This window comes from Microtus pennsylvanicus, chromosome X (genome assembly GCF_037038515.1).
Source record: "Microtus pennsylvanicus isolate mMicPen1 chromosome X, mMicPen1.hap1, whole genome shotgun sequence".
In the NCBI taxonomy this organism is placed as follows: Eukaryota; Metazoa; Chordata; class Mammalia; order Rodentia; family Cricetidae; genus Microtus; species Microtus pennsylvanicus.
Window position 1 is genome coordinate 102,570,568 of NC_134601.1, and position 21,347 is coordinate 102,591,914.

At 33.4% G+C, this 21,347-nt stretch overlaps 1 protein-coding gene across 8 annotated transcripts in view; it reads right to left on the reverse strand.

The window, feature by feature from the left end:
* Dmd (dystrophin) overlaps positions 1 to 21,347 on the reverse strand; it is a 2,313,977-nt gene that overhangs the window by 1,244,973 nt on the left and 1,047,657 nt on the right. For all 8 annotated transcript variants that reach the window (XM_075957213.1, XM_075957212.1, XM_075957218.1 and 5 more), the window contains exons 34-37: positions 17,499 to 17,669; positions 6,629 to 6,808; positions 6,194 to 6,322; positions 3,953 to 4,123 (exon numbers count right to left, since the gene is read on the reverse strand). In XM_075957213.1, coding sequence (XP_075813328.1) covers positions 3,953 to 4,123; positions 6,194 to 6,322; positions 6,629 to 6,808; positions 17,499 to 17,669 — 651 coding nt within the window. The remainder of the gene's footprint in view (positions 1 to 3,952; positions 4,124 to 6,193; positions 6,323 to 6,628; positions 6,809 to 17,498; positions 17,670 to 21,347) is intronic.

The following is a 21,347-nucleotide window of genomic DNA, read 5'->3' on the forward strand; positions in this document are numbered from 1 at the left end:
CCTTACACTAATCTCAATGATTAAGGAATAGTACAGGTTCTCAACATCCTGGATATTTGGTCAATTTAAATAAACAGAAAGAGGTAGCATTTTAGGTATTTTAAGTGTTGTATTAGGTGAGGTAAAACTTTCTAGTATTTTAAGTTTAATTGACTACCCTTTAGACTAGTTTTTGCCAAAAAAAAAATTTGCAAAAACATGTCATCTAGCAGAAACCAGGAAGAAAAATAAATCGTTCTTTTTTTCTTTTGCTTATCAGTTATTATCTTAGTTCTCAAAATATAAGAACTAAGCAGTGACTCAATATAATCTTAAAAATAACAGCTATTGATATGCTTTCCTTTTCAGCATTTCAAACTTTTAAAACAATTTTTCTAAATATATTATTCTTACATCATTTATCCACATGATGATACTGAAGTTAAAGGGAGACTGGCATCATTATTGTAATTTGAATATTTCAGGGACATCCTGAGATTTCAATGGGAATATGCCAAATTATATAATTCATATATATTTACCTTTTTACCAAAACAATTGAGGAGTTTCAGTTTAAGAATACTCCTCATGCTGCTCTGTCCGGATCCACTATCAACCGAAAATCCAAAGGCTCACTGTTTTGACTTTTAGAATTTCTTATGATAGACAGTTTGTGTCAGAAATATAGAAGTATGCCTTTCACTAGTAATGACTCAAAAGAGCATAGTCGAGTAAACAGTGACTTCTCATGATAATCTTTGCGACTGCTAAATGGCTAGTCTAAAATTAATCCTCATATTGAGTTACTAATATACTTCAATACCGAGTGGCTTACATATTTCATTCATCATCAAATATTTTGTTTCAAGTTACACTTGTTTATGAGAAAATCTACTTAGAAAAGCAGCCATAATCTTAAACATGCAAGTAATTCGGTTTTGACATCCAAGATCATACTGACACTATCAGACTCCTATTCTTTAAGCAAAATCATACCTAAGTCATCAAGTATCTTAAAGATGCAATTTATCAAGGCAAAAATACAGACGTGTCCAACACAAAAGTTATAGGTTTTGGGGCTGATCTAATGTGAAAATTTTAACAACATAGTCTACAGCTGTAATTTATACTATTTGAGATCAATCATAGAAAGAAAAAAAAATTAAAGTGTATAATCCCACCCTATCTAGCAACTCCACTATTTTATAATTTATATATTTAATTTTGAATGGTTATTTTTGAAGCTGAGAGTAATTTTCCTTTTTGCAGAGAGACAAAATTGTGCAGGACTACACATGAGCTAGAAGTAAAATGAGACCCTGAACACTTATGTACATAATATTACAGTCTATATCTTTAAACTTGTGTTCATTTTCTTATATATCAAATTTCCAGAAATTTTATCTGATGAGATGAGTTTATGATTATTTTTAAAAAGACAAATGCAAATCTATTTTTTATTTTTCTTTTGCAACCAAAGAACACACTGCTGTTCCAAGAATCTTCGTGGATATTTGAACTTGGTTATATTTCAGAATGGTAACAGCAATTTAAATCTCATTGTGCTAAAAGTCTATCATTTTGAAGTCTATGTTTTCTATAAAGATCTTTTTCAATTTAATATTTACCATGAAATATATCTTTGTTATGTGTTATTCTACATTGTGGAGTTTTTTACGCAAATAAATAAACCGTTATTGAAAAATAACGGTAAATGTAACTACCTTATACAAAAACTTAGACATAGATATTGTCTATATCCAGACTCTTGGCAATGTTAACATTGCTTCCTCGTAGAATTACCTCAATGGTGTTTGAAATTTTCCTTGAACAAGTTTTAGTGTTTAGCAGATTTTTATGATTCCAATTTGTTTGATTTTGTGTTTATAAGGTGATATTTTTAAGCAAATTTTTACACCCTTGCATCTGCACAATTCCCAGCAAAATGGAGGCTCAATATCATTTCTTGGCACCATAAACAGACAAATAATCAGACATTTTATCTTTGTGGTTTGAGTTTTATCATGATAAACTTAATTATCTCTCCAGAACAGTATCAATTTTTATATATAGTATTTTTTGTAATTAAGGGAAAACAAGGATACTCTATGAAATAAAAAAACTCATTGCTTTGTCAATATGTATGTCAAACTATTGATTTGAAATAACTTAAGCTCTATTTGGAAGGAAGAATAAAATATGAAATTTGGATGTCCTGCTTTATCCATGTTTTGTAAATTACTTCTCACAAATTCAGGCAAAATATAGAAAAAATTTCATTGAAATCTTGGTTAAGAAGCTCACTTATATATAGGTATTAAGTGTATCATGGAGGATGAGCTCTTCGTTTTTTCAATGTAGTTTCTGGGAGTCACAATCTCATTGCATAATTTACCTAAAAGTACATCCATACATTCTTTTGAATATCTTATAACTTAGGAGTTTATTAAAATTGTATATTCTTGATGCGGACAACAGAAAACTGAGTAACCCGTTAACACAATAGGATTGAAATATTAGTTATTTTGTTACTTTTGATGACTACACCATGGATATAAACAGAAGTAATGACAACTGCTATTTAAGTAGCAGAGTTCAATCTTTAAAAAGTATACAAACAAAAGAAAATTTAAGAGCCTGTTTGATATTTTCCAAATTGTGCACTGTATATTTTGGGTAAATGGTTTTTGATGATAATTGATGATACAAATTATTTATAATTTCTGATGCTACATTTTATATATTTTGAATCATGCTTAAATATGTACATATATATATATTCTGACATTGCAGTGCCTTAGAAAATTTAGCAATTATAATATATATAGTCGATGACCATATTGATGAAAATAGTTTTTTAACACTTTCTCCAATCTTTCCACAAAACAAATAAATAGGCAAATCATCAATCAATACTTCATCTCTGCAGGTTTAGATTTACTATGATGATAAAGTATAATTGTCCTTTCGGAACCCTAACATAATATCAATACTATATCTAGTCAGTCATTGTTAGTAACTAAGAGAAATAAGGAAAGCCTTGAATTGTTTAATCATTATATATTTTTTTGGTTAAATTTATTCCATGACTTTACTATATTTATAAATATGTGCTTCTTTCATACATATTTTATATTTGCATGTGTTCCATATTATATTGAAAAATGTATCAGATTACATTGGATACATTTTCAGATAAATCCTTGCATTTCAAATCTTCACCAAAACATTAAAATGCTATAATCCAGTATATACATATTTTGGCAAACTACTTCAAAGGTTTTTATATCCATTACATGTTATATAAATATGAAAATTATCATGCAAAAGTACCATACTCTCCAGTTCTTCATTAAATAGAATAAGGATAACTAGGCATACAAAACTACAGAAATATTGAATTTAAGTTTCACATTCAGTTGTTTTCATGGCTTGAGCGTTTCATCATAACCAAAAGGATTTTTGTCACAGTGCTTGCAATTTGCTTGAGAAAATTATATATACAAATGTGCATAACAAGTAAAGAAGTACAAATAACCTAGATCATGCAGAGGTACAAGGCCTCATGGTGGATATGTGATATGCATTCCACATGAGCAATATTATACTTAGGAAAATATTTCAGTAGTGCTCAGTTTAGATAGATGTCTTTTGTGCTTTTTATTTTTTGGCCTGCTGCATGCTCTGTTACTTTGTTGTAGGTGATCCCTGAAAGTACAAATGAAAACCATTGCAGGGTGCAGTTCTAGCATAGCTGTGGCAGGAAAAAGTGTGACAGAAAGAAAGATATAGAGAAAGGAAGAGAGATTTGACTCCATGATAGTCAGCGGTAAATTTTCCTTAAGCATATTTTGGCCTTCTTACTCCTTTTGAAAACCTTGTTGTGGGGATTTCTTGATCCCTTCAGTGTATTGCGCAACCTTCTCAAGAGATCATTTAGCACAAGTTTCCACCTTGAAGTAGATCTTCCTACCTTTCCAGTCTTAATTCTGTGAGAAATGGCTGCAAACCGACGGTTGAGCTCAGAGATTTGCGGCTCTACTACTTTCCTGCAGTGGTCACCTCGGTTTGCCATCAAGTTTGCTGCTTGGTCACGTGTGGAGTCCACCTTTGGACGGATGTCATTCATTTCGGCCTTTAAACGCTATATTCCATGAGTAAGAAACAGGGCTTTAAGTTAGTAATCAAAACTAGAACAGACACAGAGGAAGAGAGAGAGAACGAGAAAGAGATGGAGGGTGGGGCAGAGGAAAACGTGGAGAAGACACCACAAGGAAAAAGTGTGCATATATGCAGAAGACCAGAGTGGGAAGAATAAAACGAATTTCAATAAGAGTGAAGTGGAATGAAACTGTGTGTGAGCTTAAAATTACTAGGACAGTATTTTGAAGTTTCATATATGTCTCTTTAATCTGTCTACCTCCTCTAAGGAAAGACAAGGAAAAATGTCCTGGCTTCTAGTTATTGTCTGAGAACAAGTGTGTTATTATGCATTTAGTTTTATTTCCTTTTATCCTTACTGGAATTAATAGTTATGGCACCAGTGAATTATGTGCTCCAGAGGGAAAATACTGGAAGCACAATTTTACATTCTTCTCTGATGCACCTCAGATCTTCTTTATTTTATTCAATATCAAGGAAAAGATTGATTCCCTAGTACATAAATGTTCTGCATTGCTTATAAAAGGAGATGGGATGCACATAAACCAACAGCCAAAAGCCCATATGTCGAATATCCAGTTTGGATAATATTAAAATATTTGTATGAATTTTACATTTACATGATATCCTTGATTATAATCAATTACCAATTAAAAGTATAGAGTATAACACAAATCCATTCAAAGACATAATCCATATAGTGAGGTTAATATTCATGAGATATCCTAGAATGTCTGTAGTATTTTAATAGAAAAGGAAATTAATTGACACAAACACAAAAAAATAAGAGCTGATTATGGTGGAGTTCAGCTAAGAACTCCACACTCTTGAAAGACTGACAAGAAGTTTGCAAATGAAAAGATAATGTATGTTACATAATGCATTCACATGACTAGCTTATGTAATTTAAGAAGATCCTGTTTCAAAAACTAGTAATTGAACTAAAGGAAAGACAGAAATGACAATAATAGCTGAATTTTGAAGCAGTAATAATTATCATGTATTGTTTAAAATTTCAACCAAAAATATACTGAATTATTAATTTAAATGAGATCTGACTCTTTTAATTTGATTGAAAAATAAATAAAATAACATCAAATAGAGATAAAGTAGCAAGAAGATATAGTTCCAATTTATATATTTTGTTATAGAAATCATGTTTTAAAGCAAAGTTTAATTTGATCTTGTAACATAAAACATAGTATGCCTGAATAATAAATTTAAAAATGAGATAACCTATTTCAAAATGTTACTTTTCTTTACATATGCATGATATTAAAAATTTGGTTTATATAAGCTGATGATAATGGACAATATCATGTCCAATATTCCTTATCCAAAATGCTTTAAAAATTTCTTTATGCTTTTTTCTAAAATATATGCATATCCACAATGTGGTATCTTAATGATTGGTCCAAGAACAAACAAAAATTAATTTATACTTCATAAATAAGTATCCATTTATCTAAAAGTTAATTTTATGTAATATTTTAAAATAATTTTGTAAATGAAACAATGTTGAAAGTTATATTCTATTGTGAAAGGATAGAAATATTTTTTAAAAAGCTCAGAGTCTGGAACACTCTGAACTTGGTGTTTTTTAGACCAGAGATACTGAATCTACTCTAAGATTGGAATTTGTTACTAGCAGATAAAAAATGAGTATTTATTGTGGGCTGTATGAATGGACACAAGAATACTGACATTATAATAAAAATGAATTTAAATATGACAGAAAAATAAATCCTCATAATTCTTTGTGATCTGAGATTGAGTATAGAGAGGTCAGACATGAACTTGAAAAACTATCTAAATTTTAGAACTCTACAATGTCAGTTATTCCAATAAAAAAAGGAAAATAAAAAGGAATGGAGGGAGCAAAATAGGAAAGAATGGTGAATGATCAAAAGAAGGAAGTGACACAGAAAGAAAAGAAATAGAGATGGCTAGATTTATAAAAAAAAAAGTCTAGTCTTTGGTATTTTGTGTTTGAACATGATTGTTATAACTTGTGCAGCTTGAAAACGACTTCTCATAATATTATCTTTACTACCTTAAGAATGTCTTCCTTTTGTTGTGGTTTCTTCTTTTCAGATTCATCCAAAAGCTCATCTGTGCGAATGATCCACTTTGTGATGTGTTGGACATTCTGATCAAAGGTTTCCATGTGTTTCTGGTATTCCTGAATTGTACAGAAACATGCCATTTTATTGGTTAGACAAAATTTTTAGAACATTTGTTCTAATTTGTAGAAAGAAAAGAATGCAGTATTTAAATTGCCTTAAAGTCACATATCAAAAACAGAAATTAGTATTAAGTATTGTAAAATATCTTAGAATTGTGGTGTGATATATCAGTATATATAAATTGTAGTTGAATTTTAAAACAGAGACATCGTTCCAGAATTCTTATTTCCTTATTTTTATTTTGCTTTGTTTGTTTCCTTGTTGACAAAGAGGAGTGGAAAAGCTTCTGCCACTTTTCTTACCAACAAAAGGTTTAGCCATTCTTCTGCTCTAGAGGTGACAGCTATCCAGTTACTATTTAGAAGACTCAGTTTATCTTCCACCAAGGTTTCCTTCTTGCCCAACACCGCTTTCAATGCCTCTCCTATTTCTGTGACACTCTTCAAGTGAGCCTTCTGCTTCTCAATCTCTTTCTGAGTAGCCTGTAGGAAAAATTAACATTAAGCTTCGAGTAAAGCACCATGTGTAGCATTAAGACTTCAACTTGTGAAAGGATTGTGAGTTTGGTTCCTATGCAAAGATTTGTAAGGCCATAAATCTACAAACATGTGTTTATGAATGATGAAATCCTTCCATATTTTTTATTGTAGTTTCATTACTGGGTATACAGGATGTTTATTATTAAACAACTGTGATTGATTTATTAATCAAATTCTATATATATTTAAAAACTAAGTCTTCAGATTTTTAATTTAATATGTATGTATTTAATATTGTATGTTCACTAATTTAATCATGCATTAGCTAATGACAGATAATTTAAGACTCATTTAAAAATAAATACTGGTTTTTAGAAAACTAAACAACTATGGTTCTAATATTTTACTATAGCAGTATTATCAGCCTTTTGGAGATATAAAGATTTTTGACACCTCATTAAACTTAATGACCCTTCTCATAATGTGTTCTAAAGTATAAAATAAAAATACACAAAACTGGAAAAGAGGAAAAGTCATTTTCAAAAGAAGCCAATGTTTTAATAACCAAAATCAATGTTAAAACAAAACAAAATCACTGAGGAATAGCAATAATAAATCAGGATAAATTCACAAGTAGAATCAAATAAAATTAAGTATAAAGAAGTATAGAAGTGTTCTATGCAAGGAAGCTATCTCTATCAGACAGCAGATTTTTCATTCCTAGGTGTTCTCAAAAAGTCTTTTCTGACTATGTAATACATCACAATTCCTTACAGTGATCTTCTCTCCATACTTTCAGATCCTAGTCAACTCCTGATCCTTGAGCTCTGTTTTTGTTAAGTCTCAAAGTCATCCAGACAAATGATTAACTGTGGTGCCTATTCAAATAATCAGATCAGACACTGGTCACTACACTCTCAGCTAGTATCAATTACACACTTCCCACGCCTACTCTCCACCCTAAACTTCCCCAGCCCCTAAGGTTGATTTTCTTTTCCCAAACTTCTCTTTCCTATATAACTTCAAACATTTTGGCTACATGGTCTCTTGTTTTTGGTCCTCACTTGGTTCTCTTTGCCCTTTTGGTCTTCTTTTGCTCCTCCTCTCTTCTCTTCTTCTCTTGCTGCCCCCCCCTCTTTTTTCCTATTATAACGCAGTCTGTTCTGTTGGCCATTTTCAGCCTGGACTTTTCCAAATGCCTCTGGATGTGGTCTCCCTCATATTTAAAATAAAATCCTCCTCAACCATACCTAGAAGCAGTCATGTCTTGTTTCCAATCATTTTTATTTTTGGATATGTGCTTTGGACATCAAATCAACAGAAAGAATAAACATGCTAAAAACAACTATTGAAAAAATAATTATCAATGAATATTCATTTTATCATATGGATTTTTATGTTTGTATTTCGGTTCTCATTTTAATATTAAAATACCAGTACTGAGGTAACTTGTGCCAAAGAATTTATCTGTTTGACACAAACTATTACTTATTTGTTGTACATGAGTGAGACTAGCATTTCATAAAATCAATTGTAACATATCAATCATGAGTGTTTATTGTATTCCTCTTAGAATCCAGACATTACTGAAGAATTGCCACAGATAATACTATTAAATGCCTTTTGGAATATGAAAATACCAGGTTTGGGAAGACATAGTTCATTTAGAAATGAATAGACATGGACTAGATTTCAACTCTAAAAAAAGAACTTCTGTAAACTAGTGGACAATATATATATATATATATATATATATATATATATATATATATATATATATATTCTTTACAAATATAGAAGGTGACCATGGTTCTAGGTATGAAAGATAAAAATGATATAGAAGAAAATATCATTCCTGCTTTTATAATAAATTATGCTTAGGGTTTTGTTTGTTTGATTTTCCCTCAAGTTTCAATGTATAAGCTCCTTACATTGATATTAAGGTGAGGAAAAAGTAAGATTATATTCACAATGTTATATTTTGACCTAGATGACAATTGTATATACTTTTGGAAACATAAGAATACCGAAATTAGAACTACTTAGGTGACAGCAAGGAGTCTTATGATGCAACAGAACATGATTAGCATGAGTAGAATTCTACTGAAACAATAATTTCTGCAAATGTTAACTTTTTGAGTACAATATATGAGTAGGCAAGTGCATAAATATTAAGAACTAAGTTTTATAATTTCTAGTAAACAGATGTACTATGACCTGGCTACTAAATAAAGGCTGCTATGCTTTCATTATCATGGCAGATTAGGTAAAACAGATTAATTTCTTCTTATAAAAAATTTACATTGTAATTCCTTTAGTCACCTGTAAGTCTGCACTTCCGGGTTCTGAAGCCAGCGCATATACCCCCTGTGCACATGTGTGGGTCACCCCCCCCCCCCAGCTGCATCACCAGCGTCTGACGCAGAAGCCCCCATATGCAGGTGCAGGGCATAGCATTGGCCCTCATCAGCATCTGACATGGGCATATCTTTCCCCCTTGTGCGCTTATGCTGGGGAGCCTTTAAAAGCTAAATGTGCCATTCCCACGCTCTCTCTTCTCCCCTTTCTATCCACAGTGTTTTGACCAAGCTCGTGCACATAATCTTCTTAATAATCTTGTACACATAGGTTCGTTTGTGTCTCATGTTCTCTCCTCATTTCCGCCGGACATTTTTATAGATTGTAGTCATAGACAATGTGAGAAATGTATTCAGATCAATTCCTCATAGGTAGTTTTGGAGGAAGGTGATTTTAGAAATGATGACGTGCGTACACTGTAGTGAATACACTAAATCATGAATTCACATTTTGATGGGGAAACCTACTCTGTTGATTTCTGTTGATGTTCTTATTTTTAACTTTACACTTATAAAAGGTATTACAATAATTATCTTATTTTACATAAACAAACATGTAGTCACTATTCTCCAGGAACACAAGACAGGCCTCATTTGGGCTTGAAAACATCCTACTATCTCAACTATGTATTCTTCCAAGTTTTCAATGCCTCTGAAAATTTCCCATGATAATTATTCTAATGATAGCTTCTATGTATAATGGCACAGTACACTCATTCAATCCTTTTAAAACAATTTCTTAATGGCAGTCTGCTTATAGTTTATATCTCTAGCTAACCACACTTTTATCTGCATATCTACTTTACAGGCATTTATTACATTATCATCCCCTTTACTAGGATACTACCATAATTTTATTTTAGTTATTATTTGTCTTATGCATTAAAATGTATATGAGAGACTAACTAAAACAATATGCTTATGAAAGACATCTTAAAATGTTTGGCCATACAAGTTTATGTGTAACCACCCTAGCATTTCTAATCATGAAAAACTGGGGGTGCAGGAGAATTGTCTGCATTTTGTCAACCATGTTATAAATAAACGCTGACTGTCCAGGCAGGAAATATAGGCGGAAAAACCAGACAGAAAGTAGAAATGATGTAATGAGAACAGGAGAATTCTGGAAAGGAGGAAGCTGATTCTTCCCACTCCTGCACAGACCACCCCTGAAGCAGCAGGATGTGATCTGCCCCACTGAAAAAAGGTATTGAGACACATGGCTAATATAGATCAGAAAAAATGGGTTAATCAAGATGTGAGAGTTAGCCAGTGAGAGGCTAGAGCTAATGGGCCAATCAGCTTTATAATTTATAGAGACCTATGTGTGATTTTGTTAGAGACTAAACAGCTGGGGGACCGGACAGGACAAAAACCCCCAAAACAAGCAGGCCTGGCCTTCATGTTACAGAATGGCGCCTACATGGATAACTACATCCACAAAAAGCCTAAAAAAGCTTAAAAAAGACTAGAATAAAGCATTTCAGTTTTCAGCTGTAGCAGAAAAAAAGCTGGGCTGTTTAAAAAAAAAACTGGCTTTCTGGGCCATCCTGCCAGGGAAAACTGTCTTTCAAGCAAGTGGTCCAGACTATAGAGCTATGGACAGAACGTTGCAGCTTGCTACCTGGCAAGGACCTTAAAACGCCATAGAGTTGTGGCTAAATCTTCTCCATATTCCTTAACAAATTAAAGACCCATGTGATCAAAATATATATATATATATATATATATATATATATATACAGTAAAGAGAAATATAACTGGTTTAGAGTATGTTAAAAATATTTACAGGCTAAAGATTAAAGTTCTCAAAATAAATAAATAAATAATGAGAGTAGCCTGGGAGGCACAGACAGATGGATCTCTGTGAGTTCAAGGATAGCCTGGTTTACAAAGGGAGTTCCAGGACAAAGATACACAGAAAACCTATCTCAAAAAGCCAAAAGTTAAAAGTAAAACTAAAAGAAATAGAGGTTAAGGCCGGGCGATGGTGGCGCACGCCTTTAATCCCAGCACTCGGGAGGCAGAGGCAGGTGGATCTCTGTGAGTTTGAGACCAGCCTGGTCTACAGAGCTAGTTCCAGGACAGGCTCCAAAGTCACAGAGAAACCCTGTCTCGAAAAACCAAACAAAAAAAAATAGAGGCTATAATAAAGCTACATAAAGATGAAAAATACAGAAAAAAATCTTGATGCTGTATGCTATTATGCTCTCTTTAAATTGTTTAAATGCTGAGGAAGGAAAAACAGCTGCTAAAAGATATTTGCTTATAAATGCTGCAGAATTAATCCAAGATGGGTATTTTAAAAATACCTTAATTTCAAAATTGAAGTTAAAAGTTATGTTACTTTGGAGAAGAGATTTTTCTTTTGTTTCTACAAAAAAATGAGAGGCTGTGGATTTATTCAGAGTTAAGAAAAATCAGCTTTGATCAAGGAAGACCACCTGGGAAATCTCCGACAGAAATAGATGGCCCAGATGTCTGAGTTCTTCATCCAAATCAGGTTCAAGACTGCTGCCTGAGGTGATTAATACCCATAGGATCCTTCAGTCAGGACTTGATCATAATTCTAAATTTTCTTTATGTCCCCATGAGATTATCAGTGCCCCCAACCAGCTGGAAGTAGCCTAAAATACTATACCCACATTCCACAAAAATGGACTATGGATATTTTCCTTTATTTTTTTTATTTAAAAGAGAAGGATATGGTGCAGGAGAATTGTCTGTATTCTGTCAATCATGTTATAAATAAACGCTGATTGGCCAGGCAGGAAATATAGACAGGAAAAGCAGACAGAAAGTAGAAATGATGTAATGAGAACAGGAGAATTCTGGGAAGGAGGAAGTTGATTCCTCCCACTCCTGCACAGGCCACACTGAAGCAGCAGGATATGATCTGCCCCACTGAAAAAAGGTACTGAGACACATGGCTAACATAGATCAGAAAAATGGCTTAATCAAGATGTGAGAGTTAGCCAGTGAGAGGCTAGAGCTAATGGGCCAAACAGCTTTATAACTTAAAGAGACCTATGTGTGATTTTGTTAGGGACTAAACAGCTGGAGGACCGGACAGGACAAAAGCTCCCAAAACAAGCAGGCCTGGGCCTTCATGTTGCAGGGGAGTCGAAACAAAATTAAAAGATGAAAATTTATCATGTTGAGATTTTTAAACTTTTTTTTAATTTTATTTTAATTTATTTATTTATTAAGGATTTCTGCCTCCTCCCCGCAACCGCCTCCCATTTCCCTCCCCCTCCCCCATCAAGTCACCCTCCCTCATCTGCTCGAAGAGCAATCAGGGTTCCCTGACCTGTGGGAAGCCCAAGGACCGCCCACCTCTATCCAGGTCTCCTAAGGTGAGATTTTTAAACTTTAAATGACAATCTATATTTACCTTTAAATTGATAGTATATGTATGCTGTGTTTCTCAAGAGTGTGTAATACAGTCTAACATGCTTTACACCTAGTGGAATTTTAAATTAATTAATTTATTGAGACCTTAAAATTATCATGGCTTAAAGTTGTAGGACATATTTTATTCTTAGACTATGCAACAATATGTTATAAGTTTAAGAATAATATAAAGCATTAAAATTTGGATTTTATAGCAATGGATATTGAATTTTTTATTAATAATGTATCATGTAGTAAAGATTTTCATGAAAGCAGAATGTGCAGAACAGAAATTATAGCCATAACTATAATGACAGTGAATAGTGACTTCAATGGCATTTAACAGATGTTCTATTTTCTAAGTAACAGCTGTTTGATGCATTCATTGTACCAAGTTAATGATCTGCTAGTGATATTTCACTTCACAGATAAATTACTATGCTCTCTTTTAAAACAGATATGTAATTTTTCATGAGAATGATAGTGTAACAGACTTTAGAAATAAGAAATGGTTCTCATACTTTTGTAGTTAAGAGGGTGATGAGATGAGGCAATTATTCCCACAAACTAGGAAGAGAAATTAGATTTCTTTAAACAGTATAAGATTAAAAAAAACACAGAACAAAACTAACAGATATGGATATATATCCCATCAGACTGTTGAAATGAATGGATCTTATATTAATGATATTTTCCAGTGATGCACAACTGTGCAGAATACTATGGTGCTAACTACCTTTGGGCCGACCAATTAAACACAAGACTCCAAGTCCACTCATTTGTTTATTTTGCAGCTTTCCCAGGTAGTTTCTACGTGTTGCTAAGAAACTTCTGTCAGACAGAAAGACATTTTGAGATGAGGTTGTATGAGGTAATAGTAATCATTATATTTTATCACTGAAGTGGCAAGAGAAAAGGTAATTTAGGAAACTAATAACTGTCCTTTATGTTGAGCTTTGTAAATACTTAGCCGTTAAATAAAAGTGAAAAGTAAAACATGTTATTTCGTAGGTGATTATTTAAATATTGTCAGGTCCAGAGGTAACTCCATTTCTCCAAATTCTTGTGGTGGTTAGACAAAAGCCAATATTCTTTAGGAACTTGCTAAGTAGGTTCCTCTATACAAAAAGTAGCCATTTCCCTTATCACTGGCAGAGGAGATAAATAGCTATCAATGGTGGCTATTAGCATACCAAACAGCACGCTGGCTAAGTCTCCCTCAGTATCACAAGTACCTGTTACACATCAGAGTCCCTGCTGGCATCCTGGCTCTTCTTCCCTCCTCTCACCATCTACTATGAATTTAGCTCAGGAGCTTCCATCCCCCAGTTACTACTCCTTATCCTTGATAAACCTGCTATTCTTGTTCCACTTCCTTTTTTCTCTTCCTCTTTTTTGCCTCTCTGTTTTGCCCAAACTTAGTCTTATTTTGCTGTACCCACTTTGTTTTTCTCTTGGTCTCTCTCCCTCTTTCTAGCTCTCAGGACCAGTCTGCTGGCCGTGTTCTATCTTGTACTTTATCTCTCTCCTCTGGACTTGTCTAGATGCTTTTGGCTATTTTCTACCTCCTAGCTATAGTGCCGTTAGTATCAATTTATACTGATCAGTTATTTTACATTTTTTAATATGCTGAATAGAATTCAATGTTTCTCTTATTGATTCTGTTAGACAACTCCTATAAAACAATGCGATGTTTATTACAAAGAAACCAATGGATATAAAATAGCATAGGGCAAGAACATTTTAGGGAACCATGTCTAACTGAGGTTTTAGACGGCACTGTGAGTTTAGAGAGCTTATTTAATTAATTTGGAATTTTCAATGATGACACTAAATTAAAATAAATAAAATCTGTTAGTGGTTAAACCAGAAACATATAAATAAATAAACTTAGAGCTGCTACTAAAAATGATGATTGTTAAGTAAATATCTATGTATTCACATAAATATTTACTTTTATGTATCATAGGTAAAATGCTAGGCAAATTTGTTCATTAATGAGATACTTAGAATTGATTTTCTTGTTTACAACTAATCACATTTATTTTTAAAGCATTAAAAATACTATTTGATGATTGAGCAAATTGTTGTTTACTTGTAATCCCAGCATTTGGGAGGCTAAAGCAGAAGGATCATGTGTTTAAAGTTACATCATATAGAAGGCCATGTTGACTATAGAAGTGTCAATAAAAAAAGTAAATAAAAGACATAACTGCTTCCAAGGGATTGAGGTTTTTTATTATAGACAAAAGAAAAACAAGCAGAGGTAGAGACATCTGGGAAGCTCACAGTAAACATGCTTGGCAAATTGGACCAGGCCATGTGAAAAGTGGCAGGAGGAGAGAGGAGAGAGTCAGAATAAAAAGAGGTCAGGAGGCCAAGAAACCAAAAGGGTCAAAAAGTCAAAAGGGTCACAGGGACAATGTAGTAAAAATGTGTTGAATAGGAACAGAGGAGTTGGTAGGAGATGAAGACTCAGTCTGTGGTCATAACTCCAGAATGCTCAAACCTCCTATAATTTAAAGAAATTACCAAAAGCCATTGTGATGTGGAATTTTAATGCTTTTCGTTTTGGTTTGATTTCTGTTTGTTTGTGAAGTTAATGGAAATATACCTCTTCAGAAAATTGTGAAAAAATTCTTATGAGGATTCCAAAGTAAAGCATATTTGATGTAAGTTTAAATTGTCTCCTAACTTGCTTATAAAAGACAACTAGCTGAGTTTCCAAATCTTTCCATGTCTAGATCTTGTTCTTTATGCATCATTACAGAAATCTTCTACATTGCAGGCAGGTCTTTTCCCTTGTCAGATTCTGTTTTATATTCCCCATAAGTCACATGATAATGTTCCAAATGCCATGCCTCAGAATTGGCTTTATAGCAATAGAACATTTACAGAGGTAACTATTACAATAATATCAGAGTGATAATGAATCTATGTGACTAGTGTCATCATAAGAAGATTAATTTGGCATTCAGATATGCCCATAGATGTGACTAATGTGAAGAATAAAAACAGTTAGTTTGGACAGAATCAACTAAACTGCCACTTTTCTGAATAGAAACAGAGGATGAGAAGGAGGGGGTGAGGGAACAGATGGGATGAGAGGAAGGAGGGGAAACTGGTCAGTATATAAAATAAATACATTTAAAAAAACTGCACCCTGATATATATGTTTGGGTTGGGTTGGGTTGTTTTAAGGAGACTTATACTAGAAGATGCTAATCACTGATAATTTTTTATAGGTTTACAGGTTAGGTGGAACTTTTTTTCTCATTCTTTAGTTACTGCGGCAAAAGGTCAGTAAGATATTGCATTAGCCAAGATAATTATCTTTGAAAATGCTTTATCTATGTATCCATTTTAGTGCAAGGTCATTTAACCATGGTACAGCGTTGCTCATCTAAAGTCCATATTTTGTTACCAACTCTGGTAAATAGATAAGGCTACATTAGCTCTGACAAATGAAATAAGAGCAGGAATAAAGCATGGAGCTCTTACCATTCATCACTGAGAGAGAACTACTGTTCTCCACTTCATTATCTTCCTTGTGGGTGAAATTTAAAACGCGGCAGTAGTGAACAAGTTTTATGAAAAGAGCAGAAATAACCAAAGATTTTAAAAAATATAACCAAAGGACTCTGAATGATTTCTTATGCCAAAGACACTTCCTTTACCCTGAACTGGTAAACTTATTTTCGATAACATCTCATCTTTATTTTCTCTGAAACATTGTACCTTGCCTGAATTTTTAGAATAGCCTAGATTGTAACTAAGCATATAATTGGTGATTTAATCTAAGCAAACACATATAAAACCATTATATGGTAGACTGGTAAGGGATAAATGAAGCTAGTTCAATTTTAGTCTATATTATCTATTTTTTCCTTATCATAATAATCTCATATAATATATGATTTTGAAACAACAGCTGTAACTTGAAAGAATTATTCTAAGTAGAGAGAAAAGAAATGTAATCCACCACTATTTATATGAAAATTTTATCATTACAAATCATGTAAATTGTCACAAAGAGAAATGATTTAAAGTGTGGCATCATATCATAAGTTTTTGCATAATGCACTTTTTTCAGATTTGAAGTGTAATGTTTACCCTTACTAAACTAAATATAAGTGCAAATATCGTCAATAGCTAATTAACTGAAATACTTACTAATTTGAAGAAATGAGAGTGAGCATGTTTCTTAAATGGCCCAATGCCTTGGCAAAGTCTCAGATGAAGATTTGCTATTAATACCAGCTACATCAGCTACTTCCCTTTTATTAAGATAATTTCAAATACTCTAGTAATGAATCACTTAGGAAAGTATTAAGCTATGAGCGTTTGACCTTAAATTCTAGGCAGCAATAAATGTCTTTCTGACTGTCAAGAGAAATGACAAGGATTTCCCAACTAGAACGAAAATAGGCCAAATGCCCTTTGGTGACAGGAATGATAGAACCTTCACTGTTCCCTTTAGATTCTTTATGGTTATGACCTTGGCAATATGCTGAACTGTCCACAATCACTGCATCTGGCTGCATCTAGTTGGATGTTGCAGCTAGGCACCCTAGTTTGAAATAAACTAGTAAAACATGGAACTTAATCACTGTGAATGATAGATTTAGAGCATTAAATGCACATAATTAATTCATTTAGAATACTTACAGAAGTTTGAACTCTGTGTTTTTAGTAATGTACATATTTTCAAGGATTTACTTATAACCCACTTATTCAGTTTATGCTTTGGGGTGATTGTTTGTAAAGTTTACCATTTCATTGAAATACCCAGTTAGGTCCTGATTAATTTTAGAGAAAAGTAAAAATGAATTGAGGTAATACAGATAATTCTATTACTGTTAGGCATTACTATTCAGTTATAAAATAGTTTATTGTAAGTTATCATATATGTTAAAAATTACTTTCAATAATAAACAGTTTACCTTTCCCCAGGCAACCTCAGTATCCAAATTACTTGGCATTCCTTCAACTGCTGATCTCTTTGTCAGTTCCATATCTGTTGCTGCCAGCCATTCTGTCAAGACATTCATTTCCTTTCTCATCTTGCGGGACAATTTCAAGCATTTCTCCAACTGTTGCTTTTTTTCTGTTACCTAAATATAATAATAACATAGCAAATTTGGCCTACTTTGTAAGTCAAGTTTATTTGCAGTCATTTTATTGTAATTTTTACATTGCCAATACTGTAAAATAACTATTTTCTTACATGCTGTTTCCATCTTATTTTAGAAAAGTCATATAGTTAGGAAATTAATAGTAAGTGAAAAGTCTTCACCAACTAACATGCTTAGCCAAAATACAGCATCTGGTATCTTCTGCAATGATAGCACAACAACAGAAAACAAAGTAATTTGTTTCTAAGTAAAATAAAAACAGTATTTATGGCCAAAATTTAGAATAAATAGAATACAAATCAAACTGAAGACATGACCTATTTGTCATAGGAAACCTATTGTCATTTGACAGAGACATGGACAAACAGGATTACAGGCTTCATAATGCAAATGAATCTTTCTCATGTTTAAGAGGCTATCAAAAAAGAATATTTATTTACAGAGGCAAAAAAATTTGAGCAATATATAGAATTACCAATTTCATCTCCATTACATTTTCAAATTACTTTTGCATAGAATACCAACCACAACTTTTTCCATAAGGAGATTTTCTATCAAAAAGGGCAAAATAATTTTAAAACTAAAAATTTTATTCATAACATTTGAAAAATGATTTTGTATATATATGCATTTATTCCCAGGGTTTAAAACCTAAATCTTTCCAGTGGTGAGAATGTGGTGTTGAAATCTTCTGCTATTAAGTGTGTGGTATTTGATGTGTGCTTTAAGCTTCAGTAATGCTTTTTTTTTTTAATAAATGTGATGCCCTTTTAATGGGGCACAAATGTTTAGAATTGAGACTTTATCTTTATGGATTTTTTCTGTGCTGTATATTAAATGTCATTCTCCTTTTCTTTTGATTAATATCAGTTTAAATGTCTATTTGGTTAGATATCAGGATAGCTACACCAGCTTGTTTCTGAAGTCCATTTGATTGGAAATTTTTACTCTGAGGAAATGTCTGTCCTTGAGGATGAGGTGTGTTTCTTATATGCAGGAGAAGGATGGATCCTGTTTTTGTACCCATTTTGTTAGCCTGTGTCTTTTTATAGGCAAATTGAGTTTATTGATATCAAGAGATATTAATGACCAATGATTGTTAATTCTTGCTTTTTTGGTTTTGGGGTTTTTTCTTTTTGGTTTTAGTGGTGGTGGTGATAACATGTGTGTGTTTCCCTTCTTTGGGATTTGTTGGTGTGAAGTTATCTATTGCCTGTGGTTTTGTTGGTGCGGCTAACTTCCTTGAGTTGAAGTTTTCCTTCTAGTACTTCTATAGGGCTGGGTTTGTGGATATATATTGCTTAATTTTGGTTTTGTCATGCAGTGTCTTGCTTTCACCATCCTTGGCGATTGAAAGCTTTGGCTATATATATATATATATATATATATATATATATATATATATATATACACACATATACATATATATGTGTATGTATGTATATACATATATATATACAAACACACACTCATATGTGTGTTTATTTGTTTTCAGAAATGGCTTAAAACCTGTATATACAACTACATGTTAAATTTTATTTATATTACTATTTTGTTGGTAAAGAAAATCACAGAAAGATTTATTTATTTTTTGTTTGTTTATTGCTTTTATTTTGTTTTTGAGACAGAGTTCTCTATGTAGTCCTGCTGCATTAAGGGCATGTACTACCACTCCCCGTTCAAGATTTTGTTTTGTTAATATATTATCTGAAAAATAGGCTAACTTAAATTTAGTTCCAACTGTTATAAAATTATATAAGGATATAAAAACAACAATACAAATGCATGCTTATGCTTCAGACTCTGGAGATGTGTGTGTGTGTGTGTGTGTGTGTGTGTGTGTGTGTGTGTGTGTGTGCATGCATATGTGTGCATGCTTTCCTTTGCCATAGAGCATAGGTTGAATTCAGAGCACAGCTTGTAGGATTTAGGTCTCTCCTACATTGTGAAGTTCCAGGGGTTAAATTAAAATCATCAGGCTTGGTAGCAAGTTTCTTTACCAGCTGAGCCATCTCACTGGCCTATACTGAATATTTTAACATATTTTCATTTCTAATGTTTCCCCAGGAGAAGTATAAACCTTTAGCCTGCAAGAACTTTATTTCTATGCAGGAGTCAAAAAATAAAAAACTTTATATCATGTTTCTTTGCATAGTTATTCAATTTCTACTCTTTGTAGAAAAGGATTCTAGATTCAATATTTCAAAAAAATCCAATTTTTATAGTTAATGCATTATTGATTTTTATTTATTTCATTTTGTTTATATCCAACCAAGTAGGATTTTATAAAACAGGAGATACTGCCACCTTAAGGAAATCATTTTACATTGTCCTTGTCTGTGAGAAAGACATATTAATATTTAAAAATAATTCCAAACACCACTAACACTAAAATACCTCAGTAGTTATTGTTTTGATGTATACTTTTTGATGTACCCCACTTTTTAATTAGATTAGTTGGTTTGTTGATATCTAGTTTCTTGAGTTCTTCATACATTTTTCTATATTAGTCCTCTGTTTAATACGGTGTTGGTACAAATCTTTTCCCATTCTGTAGGTTGATGTTTTTTTCTATTGACAATATCCTTTATTTTACAAGTTCTTTCCAGTTTCATGATGTCCCATTTATTAATTTTGTTGATCTTGGTGCCTCTGCTACTGGTGTTCTATGCAGGAAGTTGTCTCCTGTGCCAATGCATTCAAGTCTATTCCCCAAGTTCTCTTCTGTTAGGTTCAGTGTATCTGCTAAAGTCTTTGATCTACTTGGACTTGAATGCTCATGGAGATAAATATGGACCTATTTGCATTTTTCTGCATGCCGTTATCCAGTTTGATAAGCATCATTTGTTGAAGATGCTTTCTTTTTCTTTTTTTACAATGTATATTTTTGGATTCTTTGTTCATAGGTGTGTAAATTTACATCTGGGTATTCAATTCAATTCCATTGATCAATCTGCTTGTTTTTATTTCAGTACCATGGTCTTTACTACTATCGTGGAGTATAACAACTTTAAATCAAGAATGGTGATACCGGCTTAGTTGCTGAGGAATCCCATCAGGACGGGTGAGTGTGTGCTATCCAGGGGTCAACTGTCCCGGAAGAGAGCACAAACCCCCTCCCCCAGCTCCTTCTGCAGGGCTGTCTTTCTTTTGAACGACCCAGCCCCCCAAGCACCCCTCCCCAACCCTGCCCTGCTGTATGCTAGGACCAGAGCTCAAGTACAGTTTTAAGCTCCTAAACTAAGGCGACCCACCCAGAGCGGTGAGTGCCTGCCTACCAGGCAGGCCTCAGGGTCCCCTGTAAGGGAGCCTGGCACCTTCAGCTCTGGCGCCAGGTTACCTGCGCGCTCCTGGATACCATCCCCCCCTTGCTCCATTCATCTTGTTGGCCCTGGATCATTGGGCTACTGGCGGCCCTGCTTAGTTGCTGAGGAATCCCATCAGGACGGGTGAGTGTGTGCTATCCAGGGGCAGACTGTCCCTGAAGAGAGCACAAACCCCCTCCCCCAGCTCCTTCTGCAGGGCTGTCTTTCTTTCGCACGACCCAGCCCCCCAACACCCCTCCCCAACCCTGCCCTGCTGTATGCTAGGACCAGTGCTCAAGTACAGTTTTAAGCTCCTAAACTAAGGCGACCCACCCAGAGCGGTGAGTGCCTG